At 34.9% G+C, this 20,337-nt stretch overlaps 1 protein-coding gene across 1 annotated transcript in view; it reads left to right on the top strand.

Annotated features, from left to right (window-relative positions):
• The window catches only part of LOC150085003 (uncharacterized), a 48,830-nt gene extending 30,179 nt beyond the window's left edge, over positions 1-18,651 (top strand). The window contains exons 5-9 of the mRNA XM_090376431.1: positions 597-1,009; positions 8,508-8,566; positions 13,536-13,618; positions 13,983-14,037; positions 18,485-18,651. Of these exons, the coding sequence (XP_090232557.1) occupies positions 597-1,009; positions 8,508-8,566; positions 13,536-13,618; positions 13,983-14,037; positions 18,485-18,651 (777 nt within the window). The remainder of the gene's footprint in view (positions 1-596; positions 1,010-8,507; positions 8,567-13,535; positions 13,619-13,982; positions 14,038-18,484) is intronic.
• The last annotated feature ends 1,686 nt before the right edge of the window (positions 18,652-20,337 follow it).

The following is a 20,337-nucleotide window of genomic DNA, read 5'->3' as shown; positions in this document are numbered from 1 at the left end:
ATAATAGATGTGCAGAAATTTGCCTTTAGCCAATGGGTAGTTGGTTGCTGGAACAAACTTCCATCTGTTGTTGTATAAGCTGATAGCTTAAATAAATTCAAGGAGGAACTGGACAAAGTTTTAGAGGGAATGGATGTGTGAAATGTTTTTTTTTTATGTCTGATGCTATGTATGCTTGCTTTCTTGCATCACATGCCTCTACTACTTCTGCAACTTAACCATGTCTAGCCAAAATTTCCTTAGGACCTAGGGAAAAATTGGCTAGACAAGGTTAAGAGCCTATGATTATACTCACTGAACATCGAGGTTCAGTAAATGATTTAGTTCCTGACCTATGATGTCAGAGTAACCAAAAACAGATTTTTGTGAATGAACTGTGTGATGCTTACGTATTTTTGGTAGTCATAATTTAAAATATTTAATATCAAGTCCAGGTATTATTTTAGTGTCACTAACCATTGAATATAATAGCTGATTCATGTTTTTGCTGCTTAAATCAGTGCATATTGGTTAATTATCAAAATGAACCTCAGTTTTATTGAATTAGTTTGTCAAAAAATTATATCAACATTTATAACATCTTTTCATCTCAACAGGACAAAAAGAAACAAACAGTTCCAGAAGTGATAAATATTGAGCATCCAACAATACAGAGTAAACAAGATAAAAAGAAACAAGTTATTCCAGAAGTGATAAATATTGAGCATCCAACAATACAGAGTAAACAAGATAAAAAGAAACAAGTTATTCCAGAAGTGATAAATGTTGAAGAATCAGTAACAAAAGACAGAATGAAAAAAATAGTTCCAGAAGTGATAAATATCGAACATCCAACCAAAATAAGATGGCAGAGACGTAAAACTGTTATTGAAACAGATCCAACAAAAAAAAGTTCAGATGAGGAAGAAGGTGAATCTAAAGAAAATATTTCTTTGTCTAGCGGATCTCTTTCACCTTCTGAAGGTCGTTCTTCAGAAACTGGCAGGATTATGAAAAGAAAAGTGTTAAGGTATGAAATTATGAATTCATGTAATGTTTTGTGTCATTTAACTCTTTGAGTTATACACATTTTTTTCATGGTGGTCTCTGTGGAGTATATATGCAAAGTGTGATAAAAAAAAATGTTCAGAGAATGAACTTTTTTTTTTTATCACACTATTACCAGTTATTAAATAGATCTTCAAAGTAGTCTCTTTGATAGATCTCTGATTTCAGTGCTTCTGCAACTTCTAGAAGCATTTTTTTGTTGGTTTTTTTGGATTTGGTGATAGTTTGTTCTTTATTCCTAATAATTTCCTCACTCATTACAAATCTGTGGCCTTGCATCAGAACTGAATACATTGGGTATTGTAGATGGGCAGCGACAGTGATGGGAGTGTGTTGCAAGAAATTATTGAATGGAAACTGCCAAGAGCATTGTTGTGATGTGAACAGTAATTCTCAGAAGCCCATTTTTCTGGCCATTTTCTCTGAACAGCAACATTGTACTCCTGTTTTGTAGTATTCTTGGTTAACTGTTTGACTATGCAGGGCAAATTCATAATGAACAATGACATGTTAATCAAAAAAATTATAGTTTCTCGCATTCTACAAGCCTGGGCCATGGAAGAGGTGAAGTCTTCTGTTGTGAGAACTCATGGCCCTTTGTTTCCAGATCTTAGCCCTATGCCTACGATTTGTCACCGATAATGATGTAAAACACAGTGCAGCAGCGTGTTGACATGCAAGAACTTTCACTGTTATAAATGATTCTAGAAGGGGTCATAATTTCAAGTTATGGAGAGGGAGGAAGTTTTATTTTAGCCAGCAAGTTATAAATTACTGGAATAAGATGCCTACATGGGTTGTAGAGGCTGACAGTTTGGGGAAATTCAAAGGTCAGCTGGATTACCTATGGGAGGTGGGAAACGCATAGGTTGTCTATTTCCTTTTCTCTTATTAATTATTTATTTTTATAAAATTTTCATCTTATTATTATTATTTATTTTGTTTTATTTCGTTTTATTTTATATATTTTATTTAATTATTATTATTATTATTTTTTTTTCTTGTTTTGCGCAACATAAGCCATAGGCTTTCTTGCACCATGTGGTCATTACTAATACTAACTTGCAGCTGTTTGGGATCATCAGAAGATGAAAGGCAAAAATTTGGCTGAAATGTCTCACAAACCCGAATATTATATTAAAATTAATTGACAGATCCCATAAGAAATACCAATTTCACTAGCAGCTTTGTAGATAGTGTCATTTACCCCTAATCAGATCATAAATTTTGAGCGATTGAATTATTGTTTTTAAAGTTGAAGGACAGCTAGAGTGATGATCATCTTCAACAGACAAACAGTCCTGTTTAAATTTTGTAATTCATTGAAAACTTGATAGGAGATACGGAAGTTATTTAATGAAACTCTGAGATAGTATTCGATACTGAAAAAAAAAAAAAAAAAATATATATATATATATATATATAGTGTTATATAACTACATTGGGATAGAAGTTTAGGGTTATAATTTTGTATTGAAATTTTATTTGAAATTGAATCAAAATCATGACTCAGCCCAGAGCAGCAAAGCAAAAGGCTTAAGCTAATGGGAGTGCTGTGACTCAGGGGAGAACTGAGGGGGACAGTTGTCGTCTGAATATAGCCATGATATAGCCAAGAGGAATGTAAGGAGTGTGAAGAAATTGGGTGACAACTCAGTGTTGTTACAGGCATATACGAGAACTTGAAGGACAGGGTGAGTACCTTCAAATGATCTAAATTTGAGGGGCTCACCAAGCTCTCAGCTGCCGGCATCAGTGCTGGAGCTTGCACTTAAACATCATGCAACACAGTGGCAACCCCCAAGGCAGAATGCGCTGGTCCCACAGGAACTAGTAGATGTCAGTGACTCTGTTGTCAGGGAAACGGGGAACGTATTGTGCAAAAAGGATAGGTTGAACAAGACCAGGATATGTCTGCCAGGGGCAAAGGTTAATGACATTGTAAAGCAGATATCTTTTAAGGGCACAAAAGGTGATATTGTTGTACACATTGGCACTAATGATATTAAGGGTAGGAGACCAGTGGAATTACTTAACAAGTACAGGTCACTGCTGAAAAAAAGCCGTGAATTAGGGTTGAATTTGAAAGTGTCTGCAATTCTGCCCAGACATGATAGGAGGGAGTATATGACAAGAGCCTTGTCAATCAATTCGGCCCTGGAGAGATTGTGCAAGGCTCACAGGTGTAGAATTTTTCTCAGCCTGGTCTGTGCTTGTTAACAGGAGAGACTGCTTCTACAGGGATGAGATACACTTAAATAGAAAGGGTGCAAGAATATTTGCTGATGCTATTGAGGCATTGTTAGGTGGGTCGGAAAACTGCTAGCTTGGGGGGATACACAAACTAATAGATTAACAGTAGCCGCTGTCAGAGGTGAAAGTGATTCTTGCACTGCTTCTATTGGAATGAGCAGCAGCCTGGAAAACAAGGTGCAGGGATTTCAGAGACTGCTGGGAGTCATTGCGGTACAAGTAAACACATGGGCTGTGTTAGGGTAGCTAAGAATAGAAAACAGGTGCATGTATACTTGCATGTACGCCAATGCTAGGAGTTTGGTAAATACATTTGATGAATTTGAGGTGTTGGTCAAAACATCAAAGGCAAATATTGTTGGGATATCAGAGATGTGGTGTCACACAGATATAAGGAATGCAGAAATGGAATTTGAAGAGTACAATGTGTACAGGAAGGATAGACAGGATAGGAAGGGGTTATGCTATTAGTTAAGAAATTCATAAAATTCAAGGAAGTACAGCCAATAAACATGGCTGGACAGTGCAGTGTCGAGTCAGTTTGGTGTGACTTAAGCACTGGGAAATCAAAATTGAGAGGAGGAGTGTTTATTGGCCTAATGACTCTGATGAGTATAATAAACAACTGTACAGGGAAGTCAGTCTTATAATGGGGATTTTAATTTCTCAGATATTCACTGGAATTTGTGGTTTGGCCACTCACACATTAGCGAGGTTTTTGTGGATTTATTGGATGATTGTTTTCTACAGCAGCATGTTTGGGAGGCAACTAGAGGGAGTAATACTCTTGAGATGATTATCAGTAGTGATTCTTCATGCATTAAGAATCTGCAGATAAAGAAACCACTAGGTGGCAGGGATCACAGTGTGCTGAAGTGGGATTTACTCAAAGAGGTAACTACCATCAGGGGTAAAGGGAAGGGTTTTTTCTTTTGTAACGGCGACTATGGAGGTCTGAGACAGTATTTAAATTCTATATGGTGGGACCAACTGATGTTACCAACAGCAAATTCAAAATGGGAAGCATTCAAAGAATTTATCTTGGCTGTTACTAAGCTTTTCATACCAACTAAGAAATACTGTTCAAGGTTTAGGCCTAAATGGGTTTCAAATAAACTAATCAGACATGTCACAGATGAAAAATGCATGGGATACTTATAAATTAATGGCTGACACAGAAGCCTATGATAGATATAAGCTGGTCTGTAACCAAGTCACAATTGAGGTTAGGCAGGCAAAGGCAGATTACAAGAAATCTTTGGCAAAGGATGCAAAGCAAAACACCAAATAGTTCTTTACTTATGTAAACTCTAGAAGGAAGGGGATGAATCAGATTGGTCCACTGAATATCGATGGTTCAACTTTTGATGATCCTGCTCAGGTAGCTAACAACCTAAATAAGTATTTTGCATCTACATTCACACGTGTGGAGTTATTCAGGGAGGGGAATGTCAGAGGTGTATTAAACTCTGGCAGTGAGCTAGATGATTTTGTAATAACTGAGAGCAAAGTGGAGGAGAAATTGTTGAAGATAAACTTAAGAAAGGCACTTGGGGTGGATGGGATCAATCCAGTTATATTAAAGGAAGTAAACAAACACTTAGCCATAATTATGAGAGCTTTCGCCGTGGACTCAGAGGAGGTACCCATGGATTTGAGATGGGCAAATGCGACTCCAATTCACAAAGGAGGAACAAAGGGCAACACAAGTAATTACAGACCTGTTAGTTTAACATCTGTTCCAGGGAAAAGTAATGGAGGCACTGGTTCAAGAAGCACTGCAGGATCATCTAGACAAGACTTTAGTTATAACTCAGACACAGCATGGTTTTGTTAAGGGGAAGTCTTGTCTGACTAATTTGATTGGATACTATGATGTAGTCAAAACGAAATGGATGCAAAGAATAACTTTGATATCATATATTTGGATCTTAGAAAGGCCTTTGATACTGTTGCACATGGAAGACTGCTGCACAAATTGGAGGCAAGTGTGGCATCGGAGGCAAATTGCTGCTATGGATAAAGGGATGGTTGAGTGGGAGAAGACAGAGAGTGGTAATCAATGGACACTGCTCTTCTTGGACTAATGTTATTAGTGGAGTCCCTCAGGGTTCAGTGTTGCATCCATTGTTGTTTTCTGTATTTATAAATGATATTGATGATGGTATAGTAGTAGTAGTGGCATGCGATGCAAGAAAGCAAATGTATGAGCTTATGCAGCATTAGCCAAAAAAAAAAAAAAAAAAAATCACACCATTCCCTCCAAATGCCTGTCCAGTTCCTCCTTAAATTTATTCAACCTATCAACTTCCACAACGGCAGATGGAAGTTTGTTCCAGCAATTAACCACCCGCTGGCTAAAGGTAAATTTCCGCACATCTATTCTACATCTGTCTTTTCTTAATTTGAATTTATGCCCCCTTAGGTTCGTAATCTGAACAACTGGAAGGATCCCATCAGAATTCAGCATGCTCATCCCATTCAAGGCCTTATATACCTCAATCAGATCACCGTGCAGGTGCCTGGTCTCCAGCCACTGCAATTTGCAGAACTTAAGCCTCTCTTGGTAAGAGGATCCCTTCATTCCCCTCACCAGTCTTGTTGCCCTTCTCTGTACACGCTCAAGTAAATCTACATCCTTCCTAAAATGAGGCCTCCAGACCTGTACACAGTACTCAAGGCATGGCCTGACCATTGACTTATACAGAGGGATAATCACCTCCTTTTCCCTGCTAGCAAAATTCCTATATATCATTGATAAAACCCCATGACCTGCCCTGGCAGCCTGTCTGCATTGCTCAGAAAACTTCATATCTGCCTGCACAATTACTCCCAGGTCTTTTTCATTTTCTACCACCTTAAGTGTAGTACCACACAGTTGGTACGTTTCTCTGGGGTTACTTCTACCCATATGCAGTACTTTGCATTTGTCAAGGTTAAACTTCAGTTGCCACTTCTTAGCCCATCTGCCCAAATTATCTAGATCCTGTTGCAATAGCACACTGCCATTACTGTCATTAACAACCCTGCCAACCTATGTATCATCTGCAAACTTCCACATTAAGCCTTATATACCTTCATCAATATCATTGATAAATATACAAAACAACAGTGGACCTAACACCGAACCCTGTGGGACTCCACTAATAACATTAGTCCAAGAAGAGCAGCACCCATTGATTACCACCCTCTGTCTTCTCCCACTTAACCATCCTTTTATCCATTGTAGCAACTCACCCTTAATACCATTCTGCTCCAATTTGTGGCGCCTCCGTAGCCAGGTGGGAAGGAGCAGCAGTGTGTAGCACACGCTTCTTGATTTGACCGGGGTTCGAGCCCGTCACCACCAAATACGGAAGATACGGAAAGGTCAGGGAATGACCACCGCATATCCCGGAGCAATATGGCCTTAGTTGCTAATGCTCCTAAAACACCAAATAACAATAAATAACAGCTCCAATTTGTACAGTAGTCTTCCATGTGCAACAGTTTCAGTCTTATCAGTCTTAATGCCCAAGTTTGCAGGCGAAATGAAGGTTGGCAGGGTTTTTAATGACACTAATGACAGTACTCTGCTGCAACGGGATCTAGAAAAGTTGAGCATATGGGCTGAGAAGTGGCAACTGAAGTTTAATATTGACAAATGTAAAGTTCTGCATATGGGAAGCAGTAACCCCAGAGTAACTTAACAACTGTGTGGTACTATGAGAATGAAAAGGACCTGGGGGTAATTTTGCAGGCAGATATGAAGTTTTCTGAGCAGTGCAGATGGTCTGCAAGAGTAGCTCATGGTGTCTTGTCAATGATATACAGGAATTTTTCTAGGGATAAGTAGGTGATTATCCCCTTGTATAAGGCAATGGTGGCCACACCTTGAGTACTATATACAGGTCTGGAGGCCTCATTTTAAGAAGGGTATAGAGCTGTTGGAAAGAATACAGAGAAGGGCAACAATATTAATGAATGGAACAAAGGGTTGCTGTTACAAAGAAAAGCTTAAGTTTTTCAAATTAGTGTCTGGAGACAAGGCACCTGTGAGGTGATCTGATTGAGGTGTATGAAGCTTTGAATGGTTTGAGCATGCTCAATGCTGTTGTGATCCTTCCTTTTGCTCAGAATAATCACTTGAGAGGGTATAAATTCAAATTGAGGAAAGACAGTTGTAGGATAGATGTGCGGAAGTTTGCCTTTAGCCGGTGGGTGGTTGATTGCTGGAACAAACTTCCATCTGTCATTTTACTGATAGCTTAAATAGATTCAAGGCAGAACTAGACAAACATTTGGAGCAAGTGGATGGGTGAAATTAGAAGATTTGGTTTTTTGTTTTGGCTGATGCTATATAAGCTTGCCTTCTTGCATCATGTGCCTTTGCTAATGCTAAAAGTTTTTGAACTACACATAGCATCTTCTCTGAAAGCGGTTTTAACATTGTATGGGTTTGTTTCACTTTTTCGTAATTTGAAACAAAATTTGATTACTTTACATGCATTGCTATGCAAGTAAAGCTTGCATTACTATGTCTAGATGAGTCACCAAGCATCTCAACAAGCCACAACTTATTACAGTGGTTCAGTTTCAGGATGCAAATTCAGTCCCATTTATGTACAGAGTTCTTGAAATCTGCCAATGCTGCCAGCTTTTATCTGTATAAGTAATAGTAATAATTTTTGATTTACATATGTAGTAAACTGATAACAAAATGAACTCAAAAAAGCAGTAACATTCATATATTCACAAACTAAGAATGCTTTTGTGCATCTGCCATATGCTCATTCATTCCTCCATTTAACACACAACAACAAACAGTATTTGGTGCTTCAGCTATGATATACACTATATGGATATCCTATGCAATATGGAGAATGCATTATGGACATTATGCAAACATGTCTAAAATTGCAAAAACTTCTTTTTAGAGAAGTGAATAGCTGATTACCATAGTGCACTACCATGGCACACTGACTGAAGTATAATAATGTAAAAACTGTGACTTTACAGTTTGCCTGGTACTTTTTTTTTTTTTTTTTTTTTTTTTTTTTCAGTAATAACACACTTCAGTTAGCCTTTTAATTTGGAAATGAATGAAGTAAAGAATTTTTATTAGCTTTATTTTATGCTGAAATCTTGATATGTTTTCTAATAAAATATAATTGTGCTTTCACAGAAGTAACTTTTATTCTTTTTTTTTTTTTTTTTTTATCTCTTAGACATAGAAATGGACAGACATTCATCAGTGAAGAATTGTCAGTTATTTCTCTTGACATTTGTATGTATTAATTTTTTTTTTTTTTTAGTTTATTAAAGATGTTTTCAGAGGCAGTATTAAATACTTAAAATTAAGGTACTTGTAGCATTTGTAAAAAACATGTTTAATGGCAGAGATTTTGGAGGTCTTTTAATCTGGTGGCAGTGGCACATGACTTTACAGTTCGCCTGAAAAATAAAAATATATATTGCATGTTAATTTCTTGTTTGAGATTAGTGGCCATTCCATTGTCTTGCTTTCTAAATATGCACAATGTTTTACTTCAATAACTGTAGAGCTGATATCTGTTGTTTGTGCAGTTATTAAATGAAATTGACAAAACATAAATATTGAAAACAATGGACTGAGCACTGAAACCTGGAGAACTTCACTAATAACATTTAGTCCAAGAATAGCACTACCCATTGATAACTACTCTCTGTCTTCTACCACTCAATAAATCCCTTTATCTGTACCAGTATCTTGCTTCTGATGCCATAGTGCTCTTATTTGTGTGATGGTATGAAAGGCTTTTTTGAACTCTTAAGTATATGTTGAATTATTTTTTGCATCCAATTCCTTTGTTACTGCATCATAGTATCCAATCTTATGGTCAGACAAGATTTTACCTTAACAAATCCATGCTGTGATTGTCATATAACTGCATTCCTTTCTAGATAGTCGTGCATTACTCTTTTAACAAGTGACTCAATTGTTTTCCTTGGAACAGAAGTAAAGCTTACAGGTTTGTAATTACAGGTAGTTCTCGACTTTACGAGTTAATTCGTTCCTAGCATGCGCTTGTAAAGCAAAAACTCAAAGCGGGAATTAAATTCCATAGACATAATGTTAAAAATAGAGGTTATGTTATCAACAATGAGATTAGTTAGCTAATTAGTTTGTTTAAACAATGATTGATTTATCCAAAGAAATGAAAACAGCCTGTAAAATCAAGCAAATTATAATAACAGAGAAATTATTTATGGCTTACAAATATTAAAGAATGTTTATTCTTCATCATCATCGACTAAATGCACACTCGTTGATCACTCATTATTGGCTCTTCACTCATTGATTTGTTGCACAAGGAGTCGTCTTCTTCAGAAATGTCTCAAGAAATGTCTTCTTCAGAAATGTCTCAAGCATTTTTTAATGGCACACACAAATTGCAACTAATTCGATTTGCATGGAGTAACAAGTTTACGAAGCTTTTAAAAAAAAAAGAATGAAGAGAAGATTCTGAAATTTTATTTTTTTTTATACGGTTGAAGATTTCAGTGAAGGGCAATTTCACCATAATAACGTAAAAAACCACACAATTCCAGTTATCGGTATTTTCACAAATGTAAGAAGATCGAGTTTACTACCCGTTTATAATTGCTTGCAGTAATAGAAAAGCCCAATAAACTGGAGAGTGCAAATTGTTTTTATTGTTTTATGGTCATGACCTCCAGAAATGTGCTTTAGAAAAATATCACAAAGGCATTTAAAATTGATTCCTATAACAGAACATATGATAACAATGAAAGTGTAGTGCGTTTTAATTATTTGAATTGGTAACTAATACAATTTATAAACCACGCTCACGACCTTGAGTTTATTGCTGTATATCGGGTATCCACTGTATTTGTTAATATAAAACTTAAGGTCACGCTCGTGACCTTAAAATTTACATTTTAGAGAGATAAATAGCTTTGTTGTACAGCAAAAATTTCAACTTCCGAGATCTTGAAACGAATTACCAAAAAACAACGTGTTATTGAGTTCGTATTACGATATTTTAATGATACGATGGTGTCTCTGGAACTGATTAATATCATAAAGCGTGGTACACTGTATTATATAGCTATGCACGTGGTTTGAACGCGGTATTTATGAATGTTTAACATTAATTTTTTGCAGTTAATGTTCATATTTTCGATTTTGTTGATACTTGATACTTGGGGGAGAAAAAGCTAGTAAACCCGGGAACTCGTAAAGTGAGAACTGCCTGTACTCACTTCATCTTTTGATCGCCTTTGTGAATTAGGAAGATTTTCGTGCATCTCCGATCGATAGGGACCTCCTCTGAATCCAAAGATGCTTATAATTATGGCTAAAGTTTTGATTACTTCTTTTGCTGTTGTTTTTAATATGACTGGATAGATCCCATCAGTTCCAGGTGCCTTATTTACTTTTAGCTTCAACGATTTCTCTTCCATTTTTTTCTTGGTTATCACAGAATCATTTATCTCCCAGTTATAACCTACTGATTCTGCATTGTCTGCCTCATTTACAGTGCAGAATTTGTTAAACTGATATGAGAAACTATAAATCTGTTTACTTTTTTTTTCTTAATTTTATTTTTGCCAAGTTAACTGATTTGATTTTAATTTATGATGATGTTCATAATAAATCTATAGCTGCTGTTTGCAGATACATCAAAAAATTTACAAGAAATGGAATTCTCAACTTGTGAAGCACTCACCCTTGGATTATAGAAAACCCACATGATTATCTGAAAAGTTTTCTCTTTTGTTTTTGATGTGGTTTTTTTTTTTTTTTTTTGTCGAACATCTTCTCACATTTATAATGGCCTAAAATCTCTCTTAATCACTGCTCTCTTATTAACTTTATACAGTATCTGCCACCACTTGCTTTACCTTTAGATATTTCTATTCTGTGAGCATTTTACTGCACCAGCTATAGTTAAACTTCTCTACTGGAAAACTCCAGTTCCATCTCCCCCCTCCTTAAACCAGAGAAGGTGGCATTTGGAATACAGGCAATTTACAGACTACATTATTGATGTAGGAGTTGTCTTTGTTAATTCAAACAATCCAGCTCTTCTAAATTGGCATCTGTAATTTCTCTACAGTCTTTTTGACTCAACTAGAAGAGCTGGTTGAAGTACATTGGGCAAAGAGTTAAAGATGGACTGGAGGGGTAAAAATGGTAGAAATTAGGTTGCTATAAATTTTAATTGATTCAAAAGAACTGTTGTATAAGAAAAGACAGTCATGTGAAATACTGCAAACAGCATTTCATAGTTTATAACAGTGCTTCTCAAACTTTTTTGGATCACTGCCCCTCTTAAAAAAAAAAAAAAAAAAAAACGCCGACCGGGCTAACCGAGTGGGTAAAGTACCTGCCCGGCAACCCAAAGGTCGCGGGTTCGATTCCCGCCTCGGGCTTGGATCAAAGTACTGCAAAAACCTTGGGAGGTGCAATATGGCCACAGAAGCCGATGCGCCAACAACTACCAAATCAAAAAAAAAAATCACTTAAAAAAAAAAACCCTCGTCAGGGCTTTTTTTTAGCCCACCAATATAAAGTGAAGCTAAATAACTGAAATGAATATTTGTCTGTTTGCCTCCAAAAACATAAATGTAGCCCTCCATGTATGTGTGTGAATTATAAAGAAAACTATTTACTGCACTTTATTCCTTCTTCGTAAAAAATTACAACTACATAAATAAAGTCAGTTATAGTTTTTTTATGACTTAAATTAAGGGTATATTTTTATGACTTAAATTAAGTCATAAAAATTAAAGTTAATTACATAAATAAGTCATGATATTAATGGAAATAGTTAATTATATTTTAATATTTAATGCGATGGATGAGCTTGGTGGAGATTTATTAGCTTATCAATATTAGGTTTAAATATCTGTAAGTAGAAGTCATAAATCGCCACGTTTAACAACATCCAGACAATTTCTTTGTTTTGTCAGCAATTGAGATACAGCACTGAAACCGGTTTCGACTAGATATGCTGTTGGAAAAGAAATAAGTAATTTTTTTACAATTCCCCACAATGCAGGATAATGGTCAGGGATTTTCTTTTGTAACCAAAATTCCTGACATGGATTTTGAAATTTTGGCTTCAGTTCAACTTCATTTTGTAACTCAATCAATTCTTCTTCTACAAAACGTTCACCATTGTTGTTATTTAAAAAATGATTTATAACCCAATCTTGAATTTTCAAATTAAGGAGATTTTCAAATCTTTCATGCATATCTCTGTGCAACATTTCTAGATGATTACCAAACATTAGTAGAGTTTCATCAGCTATTTTTTTCATTTTTCTCTATTTCCAACAGATTTGGAAATTGATACAATTCATGTCGTCCTACGTTGCGCATAAAAAGCTTTAATTTTGAAATAAATGCTGAAATTTGAGTTTTCACCTTAATAAGAGTTACATCTTGTCCTTGTAAATGTAAAGTTCATTGAGTTGAATCTAGTAAATAAATCTGAAAGATAAGCAATATCAGTTTTCATTTTCTTGAGGTCATTACTAAGGTCGTTGTTCCTATCTTCAAAAAACTCGACAACAGTATCAAAGAGTTCATAAAATTTGTTGAGATAGTTGCCTTTTGACAGCCACTGAACCTCAGAGTGAAGTAGCAATTGTTCAAAATCTTCACTGTTTTGATCACAAAGCTTTTGAAATATACGATCATTATAAGAATGTGCTTTAATTTTGTTTATAGCAGTAATAACAGTTTGTAGAGAATTGTGCAGTTGATCACCAAATTTTTTCACAACTAAATGCTGATGGTGAATGGCACAATGAACAGTAATAATATTTGGCATAGCATTTTTTAAATAAGCCATAAAACCCTTGTAACGGCCAATCATTGATGATGCTCCATCCGCTCCGTTGCCCCCTTTCATGCCTAACGCCCCCCAGGGGGCGATATTTCCCACTTTGAGAAGCACTGGTTTATAATAATAAAATTTATAGTACTGAGATCAGTTTATTTGTCTACATCTATAAAACCAAGGGTGATGAAACCTAACACTGAAAACCTAACTTTGGGTGATGAAACCATAATCTGAAACATTAACCTGCATATGCATAGGCTGATAAATTACAACTATTTTACTTATTTTTATATTTATGTGTGCATTATTATAATAAAAGATAAAATAATAATGTAATTTTAAATGAATATTAAATGCAATTGGATTGTTAAATAACTCATGTTGATTTTCATTTCATAGGTGAGCCGCAAACTTTGTATCCATCCCCACCAGACAAAGCAGTCTCGCCATCTTTACACTTTGATTCGTCACTTTCTTCAAAGGTATTTGTAATACTGCGTTATTTGTATTTCATTAAACAGTAATTCCATATATGTATTTATAAACCACATAATTAACTATGTCCTTTGAACAAAATATACTTAAGTAGTCTTTGAATTTTTTTAATATCTAAGATATTAAAAAAATTCAAAGACTACTTAAGTATTGTAATTCTGTGCAGTTTGAAATAGAAAAAAGTTTAGACTTTTAGTAATTATTAATCATCTTAAATAGATGTTAATGTTTTTAAGCAGATAGTTTCTAATTTACAGGATTAATGAGTCAATCCTCACTCATCAGTGCTTGTCATTTATTCCTGCTAGAAAAAGGGCAAGGAATGAGAGACTTTTTTCTTTCTTTCTCTAGTATTCTGGACCACTGGAGGAACTTGAACAGAGTAAGCGACAGATACAAAAACCTGGTAAGTTCTGGGTGGGGGGGACACTTAATTCCTTTAAATGGTTGTCTTAGTTTTAAGTGCACTTGATCTTACTTTAAACATCCTGTAATGCCTAAGGTAAGATCATTAGTAAAACTCAAATGTTTAGGCAGCACTAACAAGGTATATAAAACAAAAAAAAAAAAAAAAAACAGGTAATGAGGCAAAGTAAGATTTCAAAATGAGTTCTGAAACTCCAGAAAAGGCATTTCTGACTTTGATTTTAAATCAGTCATTAATATATGAAAAATATTATTATCAACATAAAATACTGTTAGGATATTTTTAATGAACAAAAGAAGATTATTGCTATTTTTTGTTATGCTCGCTAGCCATTTATCATGCAGAGTTGGGGTTTTTTTTTTTTTTGCTTGGTAAGCATATTTTTATCTATATCCAATAAACCACATAACTAATAAACTGATATTTATTTCATAAAAATAAATATGAAATAAATTTACTTTTTAAATCAGTCATTAATGTGTGAAAAATGATATTTTTCACATATTGACTGATTTAAAAATAAAATAAACATAAAATACTGTTACAACATTTTTAATGAACAAAAGTAGATAATTGCTATAATTTGTTATGCTCATTGGCCATTTGTCATGCAGAGCTGGTATTTTCTCACTTAGCAAGCATATTTGTATCCAATAAACCAGATGACTAATAAGCTGATATTTATTTCATAAAACTAGAAATTTTTTAATTTTATTTTAATTTTCAAAACTGAAACTTTGCCTATTGAAAATATAGAATGTTCTTTCCTTCATTGCATACAACTAAGGTGAAGGAAAAAACTGGAGCAAACTTAAAATATACTGCATTTATGTGATTAAAGACTGCAGCTGTACTACGTGTTCAAGCATATTTTGTCAAGTAAATTTAATGAAACAGTTTGTATAGATTATAATTAAAGTTAAGATTATAATATAACTATCACAATATCAGTACTTGGCTTGAATGGCAGTGTTTGAAGATTAATCTGAATTGTGTCACTGACTTATATGGGCATAAATGTGCTTAAATGTTATGAAAGGATAGTTTGTTTGTACATATAGCATAATGCCCATATTTCTCAATACAGCATGACTTTTTACCTAGAACACAACTAATTTCAATCACAGCATCAGTAACTATTGGCAAATATTTCACTAAAGTGTCATCCCTATTCTCGATGATTTAATGGTATTTTGAAGATGCCATTAGTAACAATGAATGAGTGATAATTGCAAAGTGACTTTTCCAGTAGTAGTTGTTTCTTCATGTTATTAAACACCTGCTACTCTTATTGAAGATAGCAGCAACCAAACCAAACACTATCAAACAAACATTTGATAGTGTTTTTACCTACACAATTCATGGGATACCTGGTTCCTTGGCAATGCGACGCTGTCATTCTTATGATTTATTCTTATGATTTCTGAGTGGACAGAAATCATGGGATACCTACCTAGTAATTGGGTAGGCCCACCCTTCACCAGGATGACGGCAGTCACACAGCGAGGCATTGAGTCCACTAGTTCATGAAAGTGTTCCACAACATCCCAAGGATGCTCCACAGGGTTCATATCCGATGAACGGGAAGGCCCATGGTGGTAAAATCTGTGGAATGCTCATTGAACCATGTTCTCGCCATCATGGCTCTCTGCGGGGGATGCATCTTCCTGCTGGAAGAGTCCACTGCCCTGTTGGTGCACGATGACCATGAAGGGGTGCAGATGGTCTGCAAGGTTGGACCCGTAACCTGGAACATTCAAAGACGCCCCTAGACATACCAGAGGTCCCAACATGTGCCAGTTGAACATGCCCCAGACCATTACCAACCCTCCATCTGCCTGAACAGTGCCTTGTTGACATGATGGGTGCATAGCTTGATGCCATTTGAAATAACTGGAAACTGGACTCATTGGACAAGGAGACCTGTCTCCAATCATCCAAGGTCCAGTGCTGATGTTCTTTTGCCCAGTTGAGGTGAAGAGCCCTAGGTCAAGGTGTTAGCAATGTGACTCTGGTGGGTCGGTGGCTCCCATAACCCATTGCAGCTAATACCACCCAACAGTCTTGGTGGAGACATTTCTGGCACTTCCCTCATTGAAGTCGGCAGTGATTTGTGCCACTGTCGCTCTCCAGTTGGCTAAAGCAATATGAGACAGACGTTGAACAGCCATGTTCATCCACAACCTTTCTCTGTCCAAAATGAGATGTTATTCTGGAAATGCCATATTCCCGATATAGTCCTGATGCTGTCAAATGGGGATAGTGCAATTTCTGTACCACCTCTGTGATAAGAGTGACCCATGTGTCAGGCACCCACTATCATCCCTCTTTCAAATTGTTTAACTCACGATGTTTATTCATACTGATATCGAATTACCATTTATGTGAATGCATTGTACCTATATACGTGCAAAGCGATGGTTTTGTCCACTAGCAAGAGGGATGACAGCATTGTGTTGCCCAGGAACCAGGTATCCCATGAATTGTCCTTTCAGTGTGTGTTGTAACAGTGATTTACATTCTCCATATAGTCAGAAGGGGTTGAAGAGACAGTATAAGTTATGGAGAATATTCTCAGATTTTTTTTTTTTTTTATCATATGACTCTTGGGGGGTGGGGTTATGGTTGTATTCTACAGTCAGTTTTTTTTATGGGATAAATTATATTTATTATTTACACAATTCATGGGATACCTGGTTCCTTGGCAATGTGACGCTGTCATCCCTCTTGCTAGTGGACAAACCCACCGCTTTGCACGTATATAGGTACAATGCATTCACATAGATGGTAATTTGATATCAGTATGAATAAACATACAGTGTCATATGTATAATCTAGTAGAATTTTACTGCCTATTTTTGAGAATAAGGAAAAATATTTTTCCTATATTTATCGTGACACAACAAGTAATATCTTGGCATTGGATAATTTTTGTGTGCATTTTTGTGATCTTCACTTGCATTTATTAAAGTGCACATCAATTGTAGATAATATCAAATGTGGGAATCATTGCCAAAGTTCACTTCCTCTCATTAATTGTTAGCTTCTCAACAGCGATTGAAGATAGCAGTGGTTTGTGTATTCCAAGTATCTTTATTGCTATTTTCATTGTCATTCTGTGAATAAGTGTAAACTAAAATTTAATGTGAAAAAAAATAATAATAATTGTGCATTAGAATTTAAATCTATAATTGCACAATAATAATAATAATTGTGCATTAGAATTTAAATCTATAATTGCTGTTGTTTAAAATTATGGAAACTGAACTTCTCAGTACAAGGCAATTGAACTGGTACAAGTATATTATCAGAGCAAGCAAGAGGAATAGATAGATTAAAAAAAAAAAACATTTTTTTTTTTTTTTTTTTTTTATAGTATTTAAAATTTGAATTGTGGTGGCCATTTCCAATCCTACAAAAAATGATTCAGTTGAAGTTAAGAGAAGTTATGCAGAAATAATCATGAAAGGAAACTCAGCAGGATCAGGCTGCCATGAGAAATATACTGTTTTTATTTCTGATAACCTCTGATGGAAAATTTTGGAGAATATTCCCAAGTATGTGGTAGAAATTTTATTTTGTGTTCTTGTTAACTACATCTTGAAAAATCTGCACAACTGCCACTTGTTGCTTGAGAAATTCAAAGATATTTCTGATATTTGTCACTGTTGTTTTAAAAAGTCTGTACTAATAATTTACATATTAGTAGAGATATATTTCTAAATTAAGCAAGAATCTTTAAAAACCATGAAAAAAAAAAGATGCTGTGATGTTACTACTCTTTTTAATACTGTTTATTTAGCAATAAATTTGTGCTAAATTATCAAGTATTTCTGCAAATTTTGATATTGATATTTAATTTATATCTATTAATTCTCTTAATTTTGTTGTGCCCTAATCCAGCCCGACTTTCTTGTGGAAATCTCTAAAATAACATTAATCACGTCTTAATCCTCGTAAATGATAGTTGTTACATAATTTTATTTACTGATAATCATTTTTGGTGACAAGCAATTCCTAAAATTCCTGATAATTTTAATTTTTGTACAGTCAACAGAATAAAAACCATTTTCATTTTATATAAATGTATAGGTATGTGAATGTGCATGCACATGAATGTGTATATGTGTTTGTGTGTGTGCATAGACAGTCAGTTTGAGATACAAGAAATAATCCTAGGAAGGTTTAATATTCATGTTGTTCAGCTAGTAATACCTGATTCTTACATTTTACAGGCCATTTTTATAGTTGTCCATTGATTTCAGAGGATATTTCTAGTTATCAGTATGTAACAAAAATGAATTACCTTCTCTATTATTAAAAATAATAAAAAGAAACTAAGAAATTGCTGTGTGACAAATACTTTGATAACCCTTGATAATGGATATTTCAGTGAAAAAAAAAATTATCTTGATCTTTTCCACAGCTCTCTATCCACTTCCAGCTATGAGCATAGCTAAACGCAAATGTGACCCTGTAACCAGATATCATCAATATAGAAAGTACTGGGATCAACATAAGCCTCCAAATGAAAAGCTGCACAAAGACCTGAGATGGAGTATAAGAGAAAGGATGTTAGAATATGATATATGAATTTAAATATGGTAATTAGTCCTTGCATTTTTTGGGGAGGGGATGATTATGCCTTATATCTAGTAAAAACATACATGTAGTATTTGTTTTGTTGATTATTCAGGATGGTTATAAAATCAACTGGAAAAACTAATATAGAAACCAGGTTTGGGATGCTTATGAGCATACAGCAAATAGCTTCTTTTTTCCCCCCAACACAAAGTGTGTATAATAGCCACTGGTTAGAAATCAGTTTGCTTGGTAGATCAGAAAATGACTCCCTAAATGAAGAAAGTACCTTCTCATTGATAGGTGATTCAAGAACCGCTGGACACAGATATAGGACACAGCCTTAGGGAATAGCAGAAAACCTGGGCTTTGTGAAGTTGTTAGCATAGTGTAGATAATTGGAATTAATTATTTTCAGAAGTGGCCAGGTTACTGATGTGTTTTTTTTTTTTTTATATATATATCATGGACAGGAAATTGATATTTCTTTGAAATACGCTGATACAAAGATGTATTACGCTGATGTAATACACATATTGTGTGCTTAAGTAATTACATGTAGAGTGGTTAATGTTTTTGGACAGACAAAGCTCATATCTGTCTGGGTGGGCAAATTCAGTACCCATACTTGCCAAATTTGGTGTAAAGAAAATTCACATACCAATGTGAAAATTCCCAATGACCCTTTCTTTTTTTTAAGCAATTCCTAGCAACATTTGGCATTGCTGATTATCTTGATTGCTTTCTCTGTAAATTTATTCTTATGATCTAATAATCCTCACAATTCACTTAATTACACTGTATTCATTGGTTATGTGATATAATGTGGGCAACACTTAATCTTCAAGATTGTTTGATCCAAACCCTTTAAATATCTGTTTCATGAGAAGCAGAATTTGAAATGTGAATTGCATACAAAATATCCTTGTTTTCTTTACATATAAAAGATGCAATGTCAGTATCTTTTGCATTCCAGCAAATATTATCATATCCAGCTCCTTGTGGTTATTCCCTGAACTTGTAGGTGAACAAACTTGAACCTGCAAGTTCAGTTCAACTTGAACATGATGGCAGATATATTGATCATTCATTAGCTTCTGTCAGAAATATTTCATAATTAATGAACATTTTCAATATACCAGATTTCCTCTGGCGACTATTATACATGCTGCAGATCATGCTGTTTGTGACTGGTTCATGAACACCTCCAGCTATTTTTGGCCAACAGTTATGAATTTATAACCATTTTGAATTATTAAAATTGTATCATGAATATATCTTTTGTTTAGGGAGTCTTTGGGAACATGACAAGTGTATAATTTGTATCATTCATTTTATTCTTTATGAATATTGAAATTGCATTTGAATATAAGAAACGATAGTAATAGTATTTGCCATATAGTGCAAGGAGGCCACAGGCTTTTGCTGTACTGCAAAAAAACAAACAAACAAGTAGTTAAGAAAATACAAATTATGTGCTTAACTCCTCACACAGGTAGCTATCCATTTGACTTTTGAATTTATTCAAACTGTCAGACTCAACTACCCTTGTTGGAAGTTGCCCTTGTAGGGGCAACTTCCAGCAATCAACAACTTGCTGGCTAAAAGAAAATTCCTACAATCTATGCTAAACCTCAAACCCTGTAATTTGAATTTATTGTCACTAGTTCTGGAACCCTTTATAACAGTGAGAATTCC

The sequence above is a fragment of the Mastigoproctus giganteus genome, chromosome 6 (genome assembly GCF_048544385.1).
Source record: "Mastigoproctus giganteus isolate SK-2022 chromosome 6, ASM4854438v1, whole genome shotgun sequence".
NCBI lineage: Eukaryota > Metazoa > Arthropoda > Arachnida > Uropygi > Thelyphonidae > Mastigoproctus > Mastigoproctus giganteus.
Note: the sequence above shows the minus strand (reverse complement) of the source record. Positions and strands in the feature narration are given on the sequence as shown.